This window comes from Verticillium alfalfae, genomic scaffold (assembly GCF_000150825.1).
Source record: "Verticillium alfalfae VaMs.102 supercont1.18 genomic scaffold, whole genome shotgun sequence".
Classification (NCBI taxonomy): Eukaryota; Fungi; Ascomycota; class Sordariomycetes; order Glomerellales; family Plectosphaerellaceae; genus Verticillium; species Verticillium alfalfae.
The window spans coordinates 156,210-172,147 of NW_003315021.1; the positions used below are offsets into that span (position 1 = coordinate 156,210).

The window sequence follows — 15,938 nt, forward strand, 5'->3', positions numbered from 1 at the left end:
AACGACATCGGGGTCGGACGGGTCGACGGCCAGAGCACCAATGCCCCATCTGTTCCTGCGCAAAGTCAGTCCCCCTCCGGACTAAGACGCATACGAACAAGTTAACATACCAGGTGTCATTCTGGGCAATGTAGTCGGTGATGGGAGTCCACGAGTCGTCCGAGTTCCAGCGATAGATTCCGCCAATGTCAGTCCTTGCGTACGCGACACCCTTGGCATTGGGATGGAAGACGATGCTGGGCACAAAGCCGCCACCGCCTCCGATGCGGACATTTTGCCAATCGAGGGCGGCGCGAGCCATGCCAGCGGCCGCGAGAAGAAGCTGAAGGTACTTCATGACTGTTCGAGGTCCGTCAAGCCGGTTGATGCTGGGAAGCAAGGAAGAGTGGGATGATCAGACAAAGAGATCGATCGCGGGTTATAAATGGTTCAACAACGAGGACCCATGACAATCTGCTGCTACCGGGGCCACCCCAGACCTCGTGAGCAAACTCATGCACGAAGAGCCATCACGTCGGCGCTCCCGCATAGACCCCATGAAGAAGGGAGAACCTTCGTCAGGGTCGGCGCCACACATTGAGTGGGCAACACGCGGCTCCTGTCGAAGAAGCAGGCATGCTACCCCGGCATTCATCTACTCTGATACCTGCCATTCCCAGGATGGAAGACAAGCCTCCGGTAGGATGCTGTTCAAGGCGTCATGAAGGCGGAAGTAGTGGCCGGCTTATGGGCGAAAGCTCCCGGTACAAGCGACAAGCGCTGGCTTCGGATTCGTGCGTGCCTAACAAAGAAGGGATCTGCCGGCGCCAAGTCGAGAATGGCAGATTCTCAGGGGGTCGATGGGGTGGATATGGAGCCACGAGATGGTGCGGGTCGAAGGGTGGGCGAAGGCTTGGAGGGTCTTGGTAGACAGCCGATCAGCAAGTTTTGGGAACGTAGCACTGACTCCGAGTCTGTTTTTGAACCCGCTCGGTGCGAGGGTGATGATCTTGTCACTTCTGGAGATGCCCAGACACAAGAGAGGGGGGCCATGCTATATTCGCCTCGCTCATGGGAGTTCGTGAGTGTGGTATGGATGATCAAGAGAAGATGGCCTTGGCCCTTCTCAGGGACTCGAAGGGAAGGCCGAGATGGAAGGACCAGACGGGGCAGGGACCAGGGCGTCACCTTCCGGGCTACCTCACTTCTGAGTCGGCAGCCGTTTCGCCCAGAGTGAAGTGGAACCTTCGGGCGGTGATGCATTATGTCAGCGCCTTCTCCGAGATCCTGAACTGCCGAGCCAATCATGACGATTGAATCCCGACACTCGTCCAGTCACGTGGCTTCCCCGCATCCCCGCCTTTCTCCAGGTCGTGCCTGCCTCTGGCTCGTCCCTCACGAGGCGTCACCTCGGCAGGGGCTTCTTCCATGTACCCCTCGTGATATTGTGCCATGATCAGATCTCGTCCTTGTATCCTGTGACACGCTATACGCTACATGATTTGCTTGGTTCATCCTTGCCTTGGTTGTATCATTATCCTGCTTATTTCATTCCGAGTTCCAAGCTCTAGCTCATTTCCTTCCAAGGCCATTACACCCGACGGCCCGTGTTGTACATCCGCAAGTGTCATCTCAGTCGGGCAAAGCCCTTGCGCCTCTTCGCGAATCTCGATCAAGCGTTGACCATGTCAGCTCAGCATGGCACCGAACCTACCATTGACGAGGACGCCGTCCTGCACTTTGACGTCCAAGTGAGAGCCAATACGCCAAGCAGCCAGAGCAGTGCTTCAAGTGATGTCCCAGACGAGAGCTTGGCTCCTCCCGCTTTCAGCCGACCTGGACACCATCTCCCCGTCGCAACCCCGGACTGGAACAACCTCAAGGTTCTCCACCACAATACCCTGGCCCCACGAAGCAGCTTCTTCACCTATCCGAACGAGAAGGACGCTCTGACGTGGGATGTCAGCAAGGCCAAGGCCATCTGCCTGTCAGGAACCTGGAAGTTTCACCTGTCAACCTCACCCTTCGATGGCCCACGCAACTTCTGGGAGGCTGGGTACGACCACAATGCTGCCGAGCATCAGTGGAGTAATATCGCCGTCCCTGGCATGTGGCAATGCCAGGGCTTTGGGAAAGGTCCCCAGTACACCAACTACAACTTTCCCTTCCCTGTGGACCCGCCAAACGTCTCCTACACTGATAACGAGTGCGGCAGGCACCTGACGACTTTCAAGGTTCCTCATTCCTTCAAGGACCATCAGTTGCGGTTGAGGTTTGAGGGCGTCGACTCTGCCTTTACCGTTTGGGTCAACGGCCACAAGGTCGGCTATTCGCAAGGATCGCGTAATCCCAGCGAGTTCGACATATCCAGACTCGTCACGGCTGGGCGCTCCGCCACTCTCGCCGTCGAGGTCTACCAGCGTTGCGACGGCACCTACATTGAGGACCAGGACCAGTGGTGGCTCAGTGGCATATTTAGAGACGTCTACCTGCATGCCTTTGAGCGGTTCAGTCCGCACGATATCCACATCCAGACGCTCCTCGATGACGATTACAAGAATGCCGTCCTCAAAGTTGGCGTCACTACGAGCGAGTTTACCTTTGTCTCGTTGAGGCTTCTCGACGCCGACGGCGAGCCAGTGTTCGGGGAAACCCACCATGGCGCGACGCAGGCGCAGGGCACCACCGACCTCACGTTTGAATTACCAGTCAAGAACCCACACAAGTGGACGGCCGAGACACCATATTTGTACACGCTCTTGCTCGGCTTCCCCGGCTGCGTCATCCCGCAGCGTGTCGGCTTCCGCAGAACTGAACTCATTGATGGCGTCTTTTGCGTCAACGGCGAAACCGATCAAGCTCAGGGCGTTAACCGTCACGAGCATCACCCCGACTCCGACGGGCTGTGCCGTACGAGTTTCTCAAGCGCGATCTCTGCAGATGAAGAGTACACATAATGCCATTCGTACGTCACATACATCAATGATCCAGCTGTACGATCAGCTGGGATTGTGGATCCTCAACGAAGCGGACCTTGAATGCCACGGCTTTGCTTCCGTCGGCGGCGACGCGTCCAAGTTTACGTCTGACAACCCTGACTGGAAGGATGCCTACGTAGACAGGGCGCGTCAGATGGTGTTGCGCGACAAGAACCACGCGTGCGTGATCATCTGGTCGCTGGGGAACGAGGCGTTCTACGGACGGAACCACCAGTCCATGTATGACTTCATTAAAAGCGTTGACACGACGCGCCTTGTCCATTACGAAGCGGACTACGGAGCGCGGACAGTGGACATTTACAGCCGGATGTACTCCTCGGTCGAGAGCGTCATCAACGCGGCGAGAGACAAGGACTGGGAGAAGCCCTTGGTTTTGTGCGAGTACATCCATGCCATGGGCAACGGCCCGGGAGCCATCCGAGAGTACGTTGAGGCGTTCTACCGGTACCCTAGGCTCATGGGAGGATTCGTTTGGGAGTGGGCCAATCATGTAAGTCGACCGCCATATCTGAGAAAGGCCGAGCTGACCCCTTTGTAGGGTCTGCGCACGAAGACGAAAGATGGCGAAGAGTACATGGCGTATGGCGGTGACTTTGGAGACGACCCCAACGACAAGAACTTTGTCATGGACGGGCTATGTTTCTCCGATCATACGCCGACTCCGGGTCTTGTCGAGTACAAAAAGGCCATCGAGCCTGTGCAGGTACTGGGACTCGACGGCGACGAGGTTACCGTGATCAACCGATACGATTTCCTCACTTTGGATCATTTAACGTGCCACGCCCACTTTCTCACCGAGGATCGTCGCTTTGCAGAGATCTCGATTGTCATTCCAAAAGGTCGGTCCATCAACGCCGACTTGTAGCGGTTGTACTGACAACTCCAGGCGTGAAACCACACACAAAGGCGAAGATCACGATTCCGCGCCCAAGTGACTTTTACGTCGCTGCAGGAAAAGAAGCCTTCTTGAACTTGAGGTTCAGCTTGAAGGAGCGCACGGCCTGGGCACCTGCTGGCCACGAGGTTGCATGGGGCGACATTCAAATTGGCCAGCCGGACAGCCTGACGGCGAGCCTGCACCATCTAGGCATGGAGCCAAACACCACTCGTCTCCCCACGATAACGCAAGAGTCTTCCCATTTTCTCTCGATCACCTCGAGCAGCGGCTTGAAAACGTGGGGGTTCGACCTCCACGAAGGCACGCTGACGAGCGTCACGCGCGGCGACCAGCCCAAGCTCAACCTGCTCACCTCCCCCCTCACGCTCGACTTCTACCGCGCCCTCACCGACAACGACCGCGGCGGCCGCTTCGGCTGGGAGTGGCGAGACCGCCGCCTCCACCAGACCCACGCCCATGTGCGCAGCGCCGAGTGGCGCGAGACAAAGCGCAGCCTCGAAGTGACGGTGCACGCGCGCATCGCGCCCCCCGTGCTCGCCTGGGGCGTCGACACGACGACGACCTTTTCCTTCCGCGGCGAGGGGTGCCACATCAAGATCAAGGGCACGCCGCGCGGGCTGCGCCTGCCGGGCACCTTTGCGCGCATCGGCCTGACGCTCGGCCTCGCCGGCGTCGACGAGGTCGAGTGGTTCGGCCGCGGCCCGGGCGAGAGCTACCGCGACAAGAAGATGAGCCAGCGCTTCGGCACGTGGCGGCGCGGCGTCGACGCCCTTTTCACCGACTATGAGTTTCCCCAGGACGGCGGCAACAGGACGGACGTCCGCTGGGTCAAGTTCAAGCAGCTGCTCAGCGGCGACGGCGGCGGCGGCGGCGGCGATCCTGGCACGCTGCTCACGGCGCGGTTCGGCGACCTCGAGGGTGCTTCCTTCTCGGCCATGCACTACACGACGGCGGATCTGGACGAGTGCCAGCACCCGTATGAGCTGCACAAGCGGCGGCGGGACGACACGATCGTGAGGCTCGACTGGGCGCATCACGGGCTGGGGACGGGGTCGTGCGGGCCGGCGACGCTGCCGCAGTACGAGCTGAGGTCGGAGGACTTTTCGTACGAGCTGCTCCTCGAGTAGTCTGATGATGTGTGGTGCATTTTCCTCGGTCATGTTGCGTCTTTTCGTTCTGGACTTTTTTCTGATGAGCATGATTTATGTCGGGATCCCGAAGTGTTTTTATGAAGCTGTGTAGGATGATCAAGCCTCGTAGTATTTATTTGTTTGGGGTCATTAGCCACGACCCTTGTCGATCGGGTGCTCTTCAATTCCAAATGACTGCGTTAAGTCATGATGTTGGACGTAACGGGTGAATGTAAGTGTCATTAATTCTGCATCGCTGGTCTATCTTCGTCATCATGAACGTGCAGTCATCTCCCTAACCATGCCGCACCCATCTCGCCGCGTCTGCCGAAACAACGCCATACCATCAATGCACCGGCGGCAAATGCAACTTTGTCCTCCGGACCCAGCCCCTTGACCTCCGTCCCGGCAAACGCCCGCGTGGGCGTGTTCTGCGCAAACAGCCAGTCGAGCTCCTCGTACGTGCGGGCCCTTGGTCTCCGGCAGCCGCAAGAAGGCCCACAGAAAGGTCAGCGCGGCGGTGGTCCCCCAGAAGAAACCCGCGTAGCCCTTGAGGTTCAGCTGGCGCGGGTTCATAAAGTAGGGCTGCAGGGCGTTGGACATGACGAGCACGACGTAGTAGGCGTTGCGCGCGAGGCAGATGGTCTTCTGGCGCAGGCGCGTGGAGCCCACTTCGGAGGGGATGGACCAGCCGAGCTGGCCGACGGACAGCTGGAAGACGAAGGTCCAGAGCAGGGTGAGGATCGCCTGGGCGATGCCGACGGCCTTTGCCGACGTCCACACGTTGAGGACGCCGATCAGCAGGAGGACACCGCACATGGTCGACAGGCCGCGGAGGTAGATTTGTCGGCGGCCGTAATACGGCATCAGGGCGAACCAGTTAACGAATGTGCCGACGAGGGCCATGGCCGTGCCTCCAATGTTGAGCTTGTAGGTCCACTCGGTCGAGACGCCGACTTGCTGGAAGAAATACGTTGAGTTGTAGGCGAAAGCAGATCCAGAGAGGACCTGGCCGGCAAACGCGAGGCAGGCGATTTCGGTGCGGCGTCGCTCGATCCCGCGGAAGCAGTCCCAGTAGCTGGTACCGGCGGTGATTTCCATCTCGAGCTTGTTGGTGCGGATGATGCCCGCGAGGATGGCCTTGACGTGTGATCGCGATGCCGACTTCTTCTGCAGCCGGTGGAGGGACTCTTCGGCCTCGTCGAGACGTCCCTGGCGGACGAGATGCCAGGGCGATTCGGGGGCGAAGACTAGGATGGGAATCAGGAAAGCCGGCCACACCCACTGGATAGCAAAAGGGATACGGTACGCCCACTCGTCGGTCCGCGACACGAGCGTGGCCAGGACACCGGCTGCGATCAACTGTCCAATGATGAAGCACATGTTGGTCCAGGACGTCAGGTATGCGCGCAAACACATTGGCAGCACTTCAGACGCATAAGCGGGCGCAGACGAAGCGAAGATACCCCACGGGATGCCGCAGAGAAGCTGCCCAAACATGAGGACCAGGATCCTATCGGCGAAGAAGGTCATGCAGACGAAGAGCGAGAGGGCGCCGAGGGCGCTGACAATGACGCGCTTCTGGCCGTACCGGTCGACAAGGAAGCCGTTGACAGTAACGCCGATGAAACATCCGACTGTACTGGCGTTGCCCAGGGTAGCCTGCCACGCCGCAGAGAGCTGATGCTGTCCCTTGTCGTCGACATATTGGCCATACTTTTCCGCAAAGGCGGGATAAGCGAAGAAGTTCCCGATGAGGATGGCATCGTAGCCTGGGGTTGGTCAGCAAGACAGCATGACCGGAGAGACAGACAGACAGACAGAGCATACCTTCCATAATGACACACATGGACACCATCAGGCTCCAAAAGATAGCCATGGGATACATCTTGATGGCTTGCCACGGCGTCAGAGCATGCTCAGCCGCCATGGCCTGGCGGGCTTGGCGTTCCGTCGTGTAAGGGCCATCGTCAGAGTCTTCCAAGTGACCGTGGCGAGACCTGCCACCGAGAATGCCACGGCTGCCGTCGTCGGAAACAGGCGATACTGTGCCTGACAACAAGGCGACAGCTTCGTGGGGGTGTTGGGGCTCGTCCTGATCCAGTGAGGGCCGCGAGGATGAGTCGGAAGGTCGGGGAAGTGCCCCATATTCTCGGCTTTGAGAAGACGAGGCCATTTCGCGGGAGAGCTTGGGCGGATGAAAGGATGATGAGGTTCCGATGAGTGAAGAGAGAGGCGGGGTTCGGCAGGATGCCTCCAAAGGCTGCGAGGTGCACCGACCAGACCTATCGGGATGCCATTCGATAGGGTGCCCACAGGTAATAGAGCTGGTGGAAGTTAAGCTCGAGACACTTAACGGAGTCGTTTGACCACGTCTCCGAGGTGGTCAAGATAGAATAGACTGCTGCTGGTCCCGACTGCGTTGAGAAGCACGACCAGGGAGACAGGCAGCGAAGGTTGAGGCAGAGGCAGATGGCTGCAATGAGGCAGGCGGTGAGGCGAGACGGATCACGTATGGCAGGTGCAACGGCACGTGGTACAGTGAGGAGACAGGGTCTTGTGATTGGATCGTTCATCCATACGACACGTCCCAATCAAACGCACGAACACCATCTCCTGATGCTTACCTAGAGGCATCACAGGGCTCACCTGGTGCCGTGTTCCATCACTTGACCCAGATCGTTCTGCATCACACAGACTCCATCCGAGGAAGCAGCAGCACCGTAGCCTTCCATCCAAGCTCCATAGACAGAGCGACGGGACGGCGCGTGCCAGGCGTAGCAGACATTGCCGGACGGGGGTCGCGGCTTGACTCGGGACGCACCAATCAGCACGATGCAAAACCGCCATACAGGCTTTGAGGCATCACCACTTTCGGCGTGAGCTGCACCTCAGGAGTGTGTCGCATCGGCCTTTGTCTGCCCATTCACGATCTCTCGGATATAGCCCGCGCCGCTAGCGGGTTTGGATCACCTGGACTGGCGCCGGAGGAGGAGGGAGGAAAGCACGGCGAAAGTACTTAAGGATGGGTTGGCCCTGACATCGTAGTGTCGAGGATGAGGTTCGGAGGGTGTAGAGCTGGCAGCCTTTCAAGTTGGAAGTCCATCATGAGGGGTAGAGTTTCGGCGTGTTCGTCTTCCTTCTCTTCGTCTTCACTCTTCCGTCTTCAGAGCAACCAGTGTTGACATGGCGGTGGGAAAAAGAAGGATCAGCCAAGTTGGCTCTTCAACTGTCTAATCTGCGGCCGCTCTTTCGTTTCTGTTTCGTCAAGATACCGTTGAAGGTGCTCCATCCCATCGGGTGTCTCAGCAACGACAATGAGTTCCTTGCGATCTGGCCCATGACGCAGGCACAAGTCGCTCGAGAGTCAGCCGACGTGTCATTTCATATGGCTGCCCAAACATGAGACACCTGGCCGTTCAAAGCAATCATGGTAGTACGGTATTGATTACTCAGTACTGACAACCCCATGTCAGGCACAACAATCAACTTCCGGCTTCATCATGACCAGAGTCTAGCATTCTACGGCAGCCACTCACAGCCATCACCAGCTGGCAGCCCATCGGAGTGAGGCTCCCGACTCCGATGGAGCTTAGGTGCATCGGCCCAAGCCACGACAGGCTGCGAGGCCATCTACTGTACCTGCCTACAGGTGCCTACCCAGGTACCTATGCCTAGAGGTACCTGTGCCTAGAGGTACCTGTGCCTGGAGGTACCTAGGCAGGCCATTTAACCGAAAGACCCTAGAGGCACGCTGAGGCGGGGCCCCAGCCAACCCACAGTTCTTGACGTCTGGCCACTCACAACGCGTCTACGCCACTCCTTCACTCCTTCCCCGCGACGGACATTGCCATCTGACCTCCGCGTTTCCTCGCCTGCTCCTTCCGCCTCATGCCACTCGCGCAAGGACCCCTCCTCCGCCTTCTGGCTTGTCGCCGCCAGCCTCATCGCCTCCTTGCCAGGCCCTCATCAAATATCTGCGGTAACATGCCGCACACTCGACCCAAGAGATGAGGTACTCAACAGCATGCTCGGCCTGTCGGTGAGTGACTGGACTATATTTCTCCATCTCCTGTACGCAAATTGAATGGACTCTCCATCCCTGAGATCATGAGATCGAGTCCCCCCTGGAGGCCATGAGATCAACTCCCCTCCTGCGACGAGGACCCTGCTTGCCTATGGGCATCACAGCCAGAGCACATGATCTTCATACATAACAGACCACCCATTGACACACAATACAGAGCTCGAAGGCGGAAATGCGAAGTTCCCATCCCCGGCGGCCAGTGCGCCTACTGCAGCGCCCAGAACCTCGCCTGCTCGCGCGCCGGCTCCATCATCCAGCCCAAAAAGTCACCCACAAGCCCCGTGCCACCAGCAGTCGTGTCCATGGACATGACCATGACCCGTGACATGGGCCACGTCATGAGCCCGACGACGACGACGACGGCGACAACCATGACCCTGACGACAGGAGCGGCGGCGGCGACGACAAACGCGTCACCCCAGATCATGGGCATCGCGCCGGCCGCCGCCGTCCAGGACAAGGCCCTCTGCTTTGAGCTGGTCGAGCTGTACTTCAAGTACATCCACGACCAGCTGCACTCGCTCTTCCACCGCCCGAGCTTCATGCTCGACCTTCACGAGGGCACGGCGCCCCTGGTCCTCGTCTACGGCATGATGGCCCTGTCGGCGCGCTTCTCGTCGAACCACGCCTTTAGTGGCATCCCGCCCATGGCCCGCGGCGAGCACTTTGCCACCGAGTGCAACCTGCTGCTGAACCTGCGCGACGTGTCACTGACGACGAGCCAGGCGTGCGTCCTGCTGGGCGCTGTGAGCATCGTCGAGGGCGAGGCCGGCGCCGAGACGGTCTACTACGCTGCCGCCTGCCGCATCGCCAACTTTCTCGACCTGCCGAACATGCCGACGCCGGACCCGCTGCAGCGCGAGATCCACATCCGAGGTAGGCAGTTGCCGATCCTGTCCTTTTGGCCTGTTCCCCTGCTAAGCTGAAATCCCGGCCACCCACAGTCTACTGGTCCCTCTGCATGATCGACGTGTGGTCGTCGACGGGCGTCAACCTGCCGCTGCTGATGAACCGACGGCACGACGTGCCGCTGCCGATGAATGAGTCGACGTTTCTCAACATGAGCCGCGCGAGCAGCAACCACTTTGACTTTATCCTGTCGCCGAACCGCGAGGACTCGCTGATCGCGCAGAACATCAAGCTCAACAGCATCCTCATGAAGGTCAACGACGCCATCAAGACGCTGACGTCGGACGCGTCGGTCACGAGCATCGACGAGACCGTGTCGAGCCTGTCGCAGGAGCTCGAGGCCTGGGAGGTGGCACTGCCGCCGAGCATCCGCGACACGCCGTCGAACCTGCACGCGTTCGCGTCGCAGGGCCAGGGGCGCATCTTCATCGCCGTGCACGTGAGCCACTACCACTTTTCGCAGCTGCTCTTCTACCAGTACCTCGACGAGCAGCAGCGGTTCCCGGCGTCCCTGACGGCGCAGGCGTTCGCGCGCAAGTGCAAGTCCAACGCGGCGTCGCTGTCGCGCATCATCGACCTCGCCAACACGACGCCCGGCTGCGACTGCTTCTTCAACATGCTCGGCCACATCATCGTCGTCACGTCCTCCGTCTTCATCCACACGCTCCTCTTCGAGACGGACGAGGCCGAGGTCGCCGCCGCCCGCGCCCAGCTCGAGCGCAACTTCAACTCGCTCGTCACCCTGCGCCAGTACTGGCCCGCCCTCGAGGTCTGCTTTGCCCGCCTCAAGACGTTCCACGAGCTGTGCCGCAAGAGCACGGACCACACCTACCGCATGGACCGCTGGATGCTGCGCTTCCTCACCGAGTTTGCCCGCCCCATTGACGAGAAGGAGCGCGAGGAGGAGGGCAGCGTCGACCTCGACCGCTGGAGCATTGGCAACATCGGCATCAGCCCGGAGAACTGGGCGTAGCCCTCCTCTGTCTGCCCTGCCGGACAGAGACGCGGCAGGGCTGCATGGTGTACATAGGGGCAAGATTCGCGGCGTTTGAAATTTGGGCTGGCGTGACGAGGAGCAGACGCACAGGGACTTCTTTTGATTCGAGCAGGATAGTTGGGTGCGACTGTTCCAGATACCACGGCAACAATGAGGAGCGTTGTGCTTTGACCATGTCTTTGACCATGGGCCCGGCCACGGGACAAGTGATGTTTCTCAGGGCATGAAAGTGACTGCCATTTGCAGCACGAAAATCGAATCCGGCAAAAAAGACAATTTACACGGCCAAACGTCGTAGTCGAGCCTCAACAAATGATAAAGCACCCAAGACGTGAATTGTCTGGCAAATGCTAATGTAGGCTCCTCTCAAATATCATGGTATATATGCTTGTCATGCTTGCAAAACAAAATCTGGTCTCGATCGTTCCATCATTACGTCGTCCCCTCGCCGCTGCGTCCAGGCGAGATCAAAACACAACGGCAGACACCTTCTCCCTGCTCTCGAGCCGTCCATCCTTCTCCTTCTTCTTGAACAACGACTTGAGCATGCTGTCCTTCTTCGGCCGAAGCACGTGCTCCAGCCCATTGTCGGACCCCGCAGCCGGCGCCGGCTCAATGGCGAGCACGGCCGTCCTCTCGCTCCGTTTCGACCGCGTCGACCGGTGGCTCCGCTGGCTGCCCGCGACGCTCTCGTCATCTTTGACCGTGAGCGCAGTACTCCTCCGATCGGGAGCCTCGCTCTCGGGCTTCCGGCTGTGGTGCGACCTGTGCGTCTTGGTCGTCTTGGTCGTCTTGGTCGTCCTGGAGCTGCGGTGTGTGCGCGAGCTCCGCTCCGACCGACCCGACCTCGAGACCATGTCGTCATCCTCCCTCTCCTCGGCGCGTCGCTGCTTGCGTAGCGCGCGCTCGGCCTCGGGACTGATGAGCTCGAAATCTGCGCTGTCATCCTCGCCAAACGGCGCGATGCCACGCCTCCACGACTCGATCGTGCTGAGCTCTTCCTCCAGAACGAGAGCCTCATCGTAGCTGCCCTGGCTGCCGCCGCATCCGCCACCCCGGGCATCTCGGCTCCCATCATCTCAGGGTGCATGCTGGGAAGGGGCGTAGACTTGCGGCGCAGGTTCTGGCAAGGCCTCGAAAGCCATGGCTCGGCGGGCCATGGCTTCTTTCTGCGCCTGGGCATCCTTGATCTGCTTGACAATCTTCCATCCGCCGAACATGACGACCGTCATACCCACAGCCGCGCCTGCCGCAATGAGGAACTGGGGAGACGCCAGCAGCGCAAAGACGGCCGGCGACCCTCCCTTGAGGAGGCCGAGAAAGGCGGGGCTCATCGTCTTGAGCAGTTTCGACAACTCAGCAAGCGACAGGGCCACGGCGGCGGCGGCATTGGGATCGGCCTGCAGGCGCTTGATCATGGTGGTGGCAGAGTACCCGACGCACTCGGCCTCGTCGAGGAGGGACTCGACACGGCCGATGAGCGTCTTGGCTTCCGCCTCCTTGTAGGCCGGGTCAAGATCGGTGCGAGACTCGAGGTCGGGCGGGATGTTGCCATACGCCAGGTTCATGTCAATCTCCTTCTCTTTTCGGCGCGGGGCCACGTCAAAGGTTGCCGCGCGCGCCAGATGGCCGGGCTCAGGAGGGGCTGGGGCGGCCCGGATGCTGGGCGCCGGAATGCCGCGGATTGTCGTCGAATCGGCGAGAGACTCGGTGGCGGTAGGGGCTGTTGTGTAATGGTGCAATGTCGGTCGGCTCAGGGCCATGTCGCGCGGGGCCGTCTCTGCGTAGGGAGATCGGTAGTCGATTGTTCGCGGCACGCGCGAGGGGGCCACGCTCGAGACTTCGGAGTGCGTCTTGAGGTTGCTCGCCGTCAGGGCGGGACGAGCATGGTATTCGACATCGCCACGGGTCCGTCGTGAGGTCTGCGACTGGGAGCGCTTCGTTCGAGAGGTGCGGTGGCTCCTGTGCGAGGCACGAGAGCGGGCGTCCTCCTGATATTCGACATAATCGTCGTAGACGTAGGCGCGGCTGTGGGCGGAAGGAGGCGGCGGGGGCGCTTGGGCGTGAATATCGCGGGCGACATCAAAGGTCTGGGCGCGCTTGATAAAGGCCTTGTCGGCCTTGATGGCGGCCTTCTTCTCCTGGTAGCAGGCTTTGGCCTCCTTGAAGACGCCAAACAGCTGCTTGCCCTATACATGCGTGTCAGATCTGAGATGTCCCAATACGACAGTTGCAGTGCGTATGCAGCAGAGACATGGAAAAGACGGTGCAGTGCAGTGCAGTGCCATGCCGTGCGGTTGGCCGTGGTGTAAGGTATGTTGAAAGTGTAGGCAGGTAGTGCGATGCAGGCGGTGGGCGGGGCAGGTGGAGGTTTTAGGGATGAAGAGAGGGGGGGGGGGGTGTTCGTACGGTGCTGATGATCTTGCCAGAGTTGTTGATGATGGTGACCGTCTCGGTGATGGCCATGATGGCGGGCGGCCGTTTCGATTGTCGTGTTCTGAGTGTGTCTGAGTCTGATTCTGGCGTCGGCAACGACGAACGACAATGGTGAAGTATTGATCTCGACCTCTCGCCGGGAGAGGGAGCTGTCGATCCGTCCACGGACGAGCTTTGGTTTGGGGTCGCGCGGACAAATGCGGTTGAAGAAGGGGGGGGGGGGAGAAGAAGAGTCGGTCAGTGAGGGCGGAGGCTGGATGATGGAGCCCACTTCAGACCCCGCCGAGCAGACAAAGGTCGGGCGGTCAGAGGGTACCTATAGTGCCTGGTGTCGAGACAGGTGGGGTGGGCAGGTACCTATAGTGCCTGGTGTCGAGACAGGTGGGCAGGTACCTATAGTGCTTGGTGTCGAAGGCAGGCGGGCAGGTACCCGGTACCTACCTAAGGTAGCGTAGGACAACAGACCAGGAGGGCCGGGAGGCTGGGCCCGGGTGGAGGCAGTAGGACCCAGCTCGACAGGGCAGGAGGGGGGCCGAAAGGGGCCAAGCCGGGTGGCAGGAGGGCACTGGAGGCCTGGGGACGCTGTCTGGTCTGTCGCCGGGCGCCTTGGGAGAGCAGTCGAGAGGACGTCTGGCGCTGGAAAAGTGGCACTAGTCCCCACTGAGCGACCACTAACGCCAATGACAGAGATCCGCTAAGCCCTCTGAGCTTTTCCCGATCACTGGGGCCTCGAGAAGGGAGCCACAGTGGATTGCGAATGGCGGGGGGCTAAGACGACAGCTTTTCCGTGCTCATGACAATTTGTGCGAAAAGGAGAGGAGACGGGACGAGGCAGTGAAAGAGGCAGCCAGATAGACGACGAAGAGGCGGCGGAGGTTTGGGTTGGAGGAACTGAAGACTTTAGCTGAACGAATGGACGGACATGGGGGGGGGGAAGAGGAGCTCTGCTGGGTTTTAGAGGCGCCGCCAACCCTCCCTTTTCGTTTTCTCTACCCACCTACCTACCTAGGTACCATCCTTACCTAGGTACCTAGTAGGTACCTTGGAGTCTCTGCTCCCGTCACCATGCTCCGAATAGCAGATCGGGCCTTGATCTGGGCTTCAACCCTCGTCGTGTCTCGCAGCTTCACTCTGCTTCCGTCATATCGCGTCCACACAATGCCGCTGACGGCAGACGCAAACTCAGTTTGACCCCCTTTTTGCTGGGCTCGAAAAGGCCTCTCACCCCCCCTTTACCATTCAGGGCTGGTCCCATGATTGGCCGTCGGCCGCCTCCTCGCGCTCACCACGCCCAAAGTTGCCAAACACACCCAAGAGACGCACGCTGCAACGGCGCCCGAAGGTGCCTGACCGTTGCTATCCACTGGCGCGCGCGCGCGGGCATGCTCGCTGGGGCCTTGATTCCCGCCATGCTGTCTCGCCCGCCCCTCACGTTTCCTTCTCGCTTCCTCTCTTCTGACCTGCCCTCCATGGCTGCTGCATGCAGCACGCACGATGAGGTCGTACCGCCTCAGTCCTCGCGCCGCCCCGCGGGAACAAGATCGGTCACGAGGCAAAGGGCACAGCATGGCGGGTTGAGACGGCCGGGCCGCTGGGTCTGGGCTTCCGGCAACTGGTGGCGGGCAAGGAGCAGGGAGGCAACGGGAATGAGTGGTGACAGGTGGTACAACGTCGTCCACTCCCTTTTGCGGGTCGCGTCAGGTCACTTGGCGCAACATCCAACCGTTTGATGTCCTGGGCCCTGTGAGGGTGATGTGATGGAGGTGATGCGAGGCGCGCGAGATCCGAGTCGCGTCTTGGGCGAGAAGGCATCGTTGCCGTCTGCCATCACCGCTCGATTGCCCCTCCCCCTCCCCCTCCCCCCTTTGCAGACGCTGGCCATCCCACTTGTCATGCTGCTACTTGCTGGTGTTCGTTGGGCCGCTGTCCGTGCCAATGTCCGACATGCCGCGCGAGGATTGGCACGCCCGTAGACTGTGTTGCCGTGCGCCATGATTAGGCCAAAGCCAACAAGATGGGTCTGGCTGCTGCCTTGTTGCCGACATCGCGAGCTTGCTTCCTAAGCATCGACAGGAGGATGCTGCCAACAGAAGGTGTGCCCAACAATCGCTCGCACGTCCCTTAGATAGGTGCCTACTTAGGTAAGGCAGGTAGATAGGTACGGAGCTAAGCCACGTGATGTGACAACTACCGGCGGGCCCATCCGCGGGCAAGGTACCCGGCCAATAGCAGCCCCGCACACGGACCCTGATGTCTCGAGCCTTTGGAAGCTCAAACTCACTGGATTGAGAACAGGTGGTCTGTCATCCCATCGTACCATTTGCCTTTTTTTTTTCCGTCGTTTCTCATCGATCCATCCATCAACAGAGAGCACCATCATCAACATGGCCGACAACAAGCCCCAAGCTCCTCTCGCTGCGGAGACGCAGCCTGCTGCCGAAACGGCCCCATCCACGACTGCCGAGGCGCCAGCTGCGCCAGTTCCAGTTCCTGCGGCCGACGA

General features: G+C 59.9%; 6 protein-coding genes across 6 annotated transcripts in view; 3 read left to right on the forward strand and 3 right to left on the reverse strand.

The window, feature by feature from the left end:
* Positions 1-337, reverse strand: part of VDBG_10043 (Cel74a) — a gene marked incomplete at both ends in the record, with an annotated part of 2,420 nt that extends 2,083 nt beyond the window's left edge. Inside the window, one exon of the mRNA XM_002999703.1 lies at positions 111-337. Coding sequence (XP_002999749.1) covers positions 111-337 — 227 coding nt within the window. The remainder of the gene's footprint in view (positions 1-110) is intronic.
* A 480-nt stretch (positions 338-817) lies between these two features.
* Positions 818-5,003, forward strand: VDBG_10044 (beta-galactosidase; the record flags this gene model as incomplete). The annotated part of the gene is made up of 5 exons (XM_002999704.1): positions 818-1,060; positions 1,551-2,846; positions 2,971-3,468; positions 3,532-3,817; positions 3,931-5,003. The coding sequence occupies 5 exons, from the start codon at positions 818-820 to the stop codon at positions 5,001-5,003; spliced, it is 3,396 nt and encodes a 1,131-aa protein (XP_002999750.1).
* Positions 5,004-5,279: 276 nt separating this feature from the next.
* VDBG_10045 (maltose permease MAL61) lies at positions 5,280-7,182 on the reverse strand (the record flags this gene model as incomplete). The annotated part of the gene is made up of 2 exons (XM_002999705.1): positions 5,280-6,778; positions 6,837-7,182. The coding sequence occupies 2 exons, from the start codon at positions 7,180-7,182 to the stop codon at positions 5,280-5,282; spliced, it is 1,845 nt and encodes a 614-aa protein (XP_002999751.1).
* A 1,752-nt stretch (positions 7,183-8,934) lies between these two features.
* On the forward strand, positions 8,935-10,975 carry VDBG_10046 (ZnF3; the record flags this gene model as incomplete). The annotated part of the gene is made up of 3 exons (XM_002999706.1): positions 8,935-9,048; positions 9,251-9,969; positions 10,038-10,975. 3 exons carry the CDS (start codon positions 9,017-9,019, stop codon positions 10,973-10,975), a joined length of 1,689 nt encoding a protein of 562 aa, XP_002999752.1.
* Positions 10,976-11,466: 491 nt separating this feature from the next.
* On the reverse strand, positions 11,467-13,287 carry VDBG_10047 (conserved hypothetical protein; the record flags this gene model as incomplete). Its single annotated transcript, XM_002999707.1, has 3 exons — positions 11,467-12,000; positions 12,109-13,188; positions 13,225-13,287. The coding sequence occupies 3 exons, from the start codon at positions 13,285-13,287 to the stop codon at positions 11,467-11,469; spliced, it is 1,677 nt and encodes a 558-aa protein (XP_002999753.1).
* A 2,532-nt stretch (positions 13,288-15,819) lies between these two features.
* Positions 15,820-15,938, forward strand: part of VDBG_10048 (patellin-4) — a gene marked incomplete at both ends in the record, with an annotated part of 1,241 nt that continues 1,122 nt past the window's right edge. The window contains one exon of the mRNA XM_002999708.1: positions 15,820-15,921. Within this exon, the coding sequence (XP_002999754.1) occupies positions 15,820-15,921 (102 nt within the window). The remainder of the gene's footprint in view (positions 15,922-15,938) is intronic.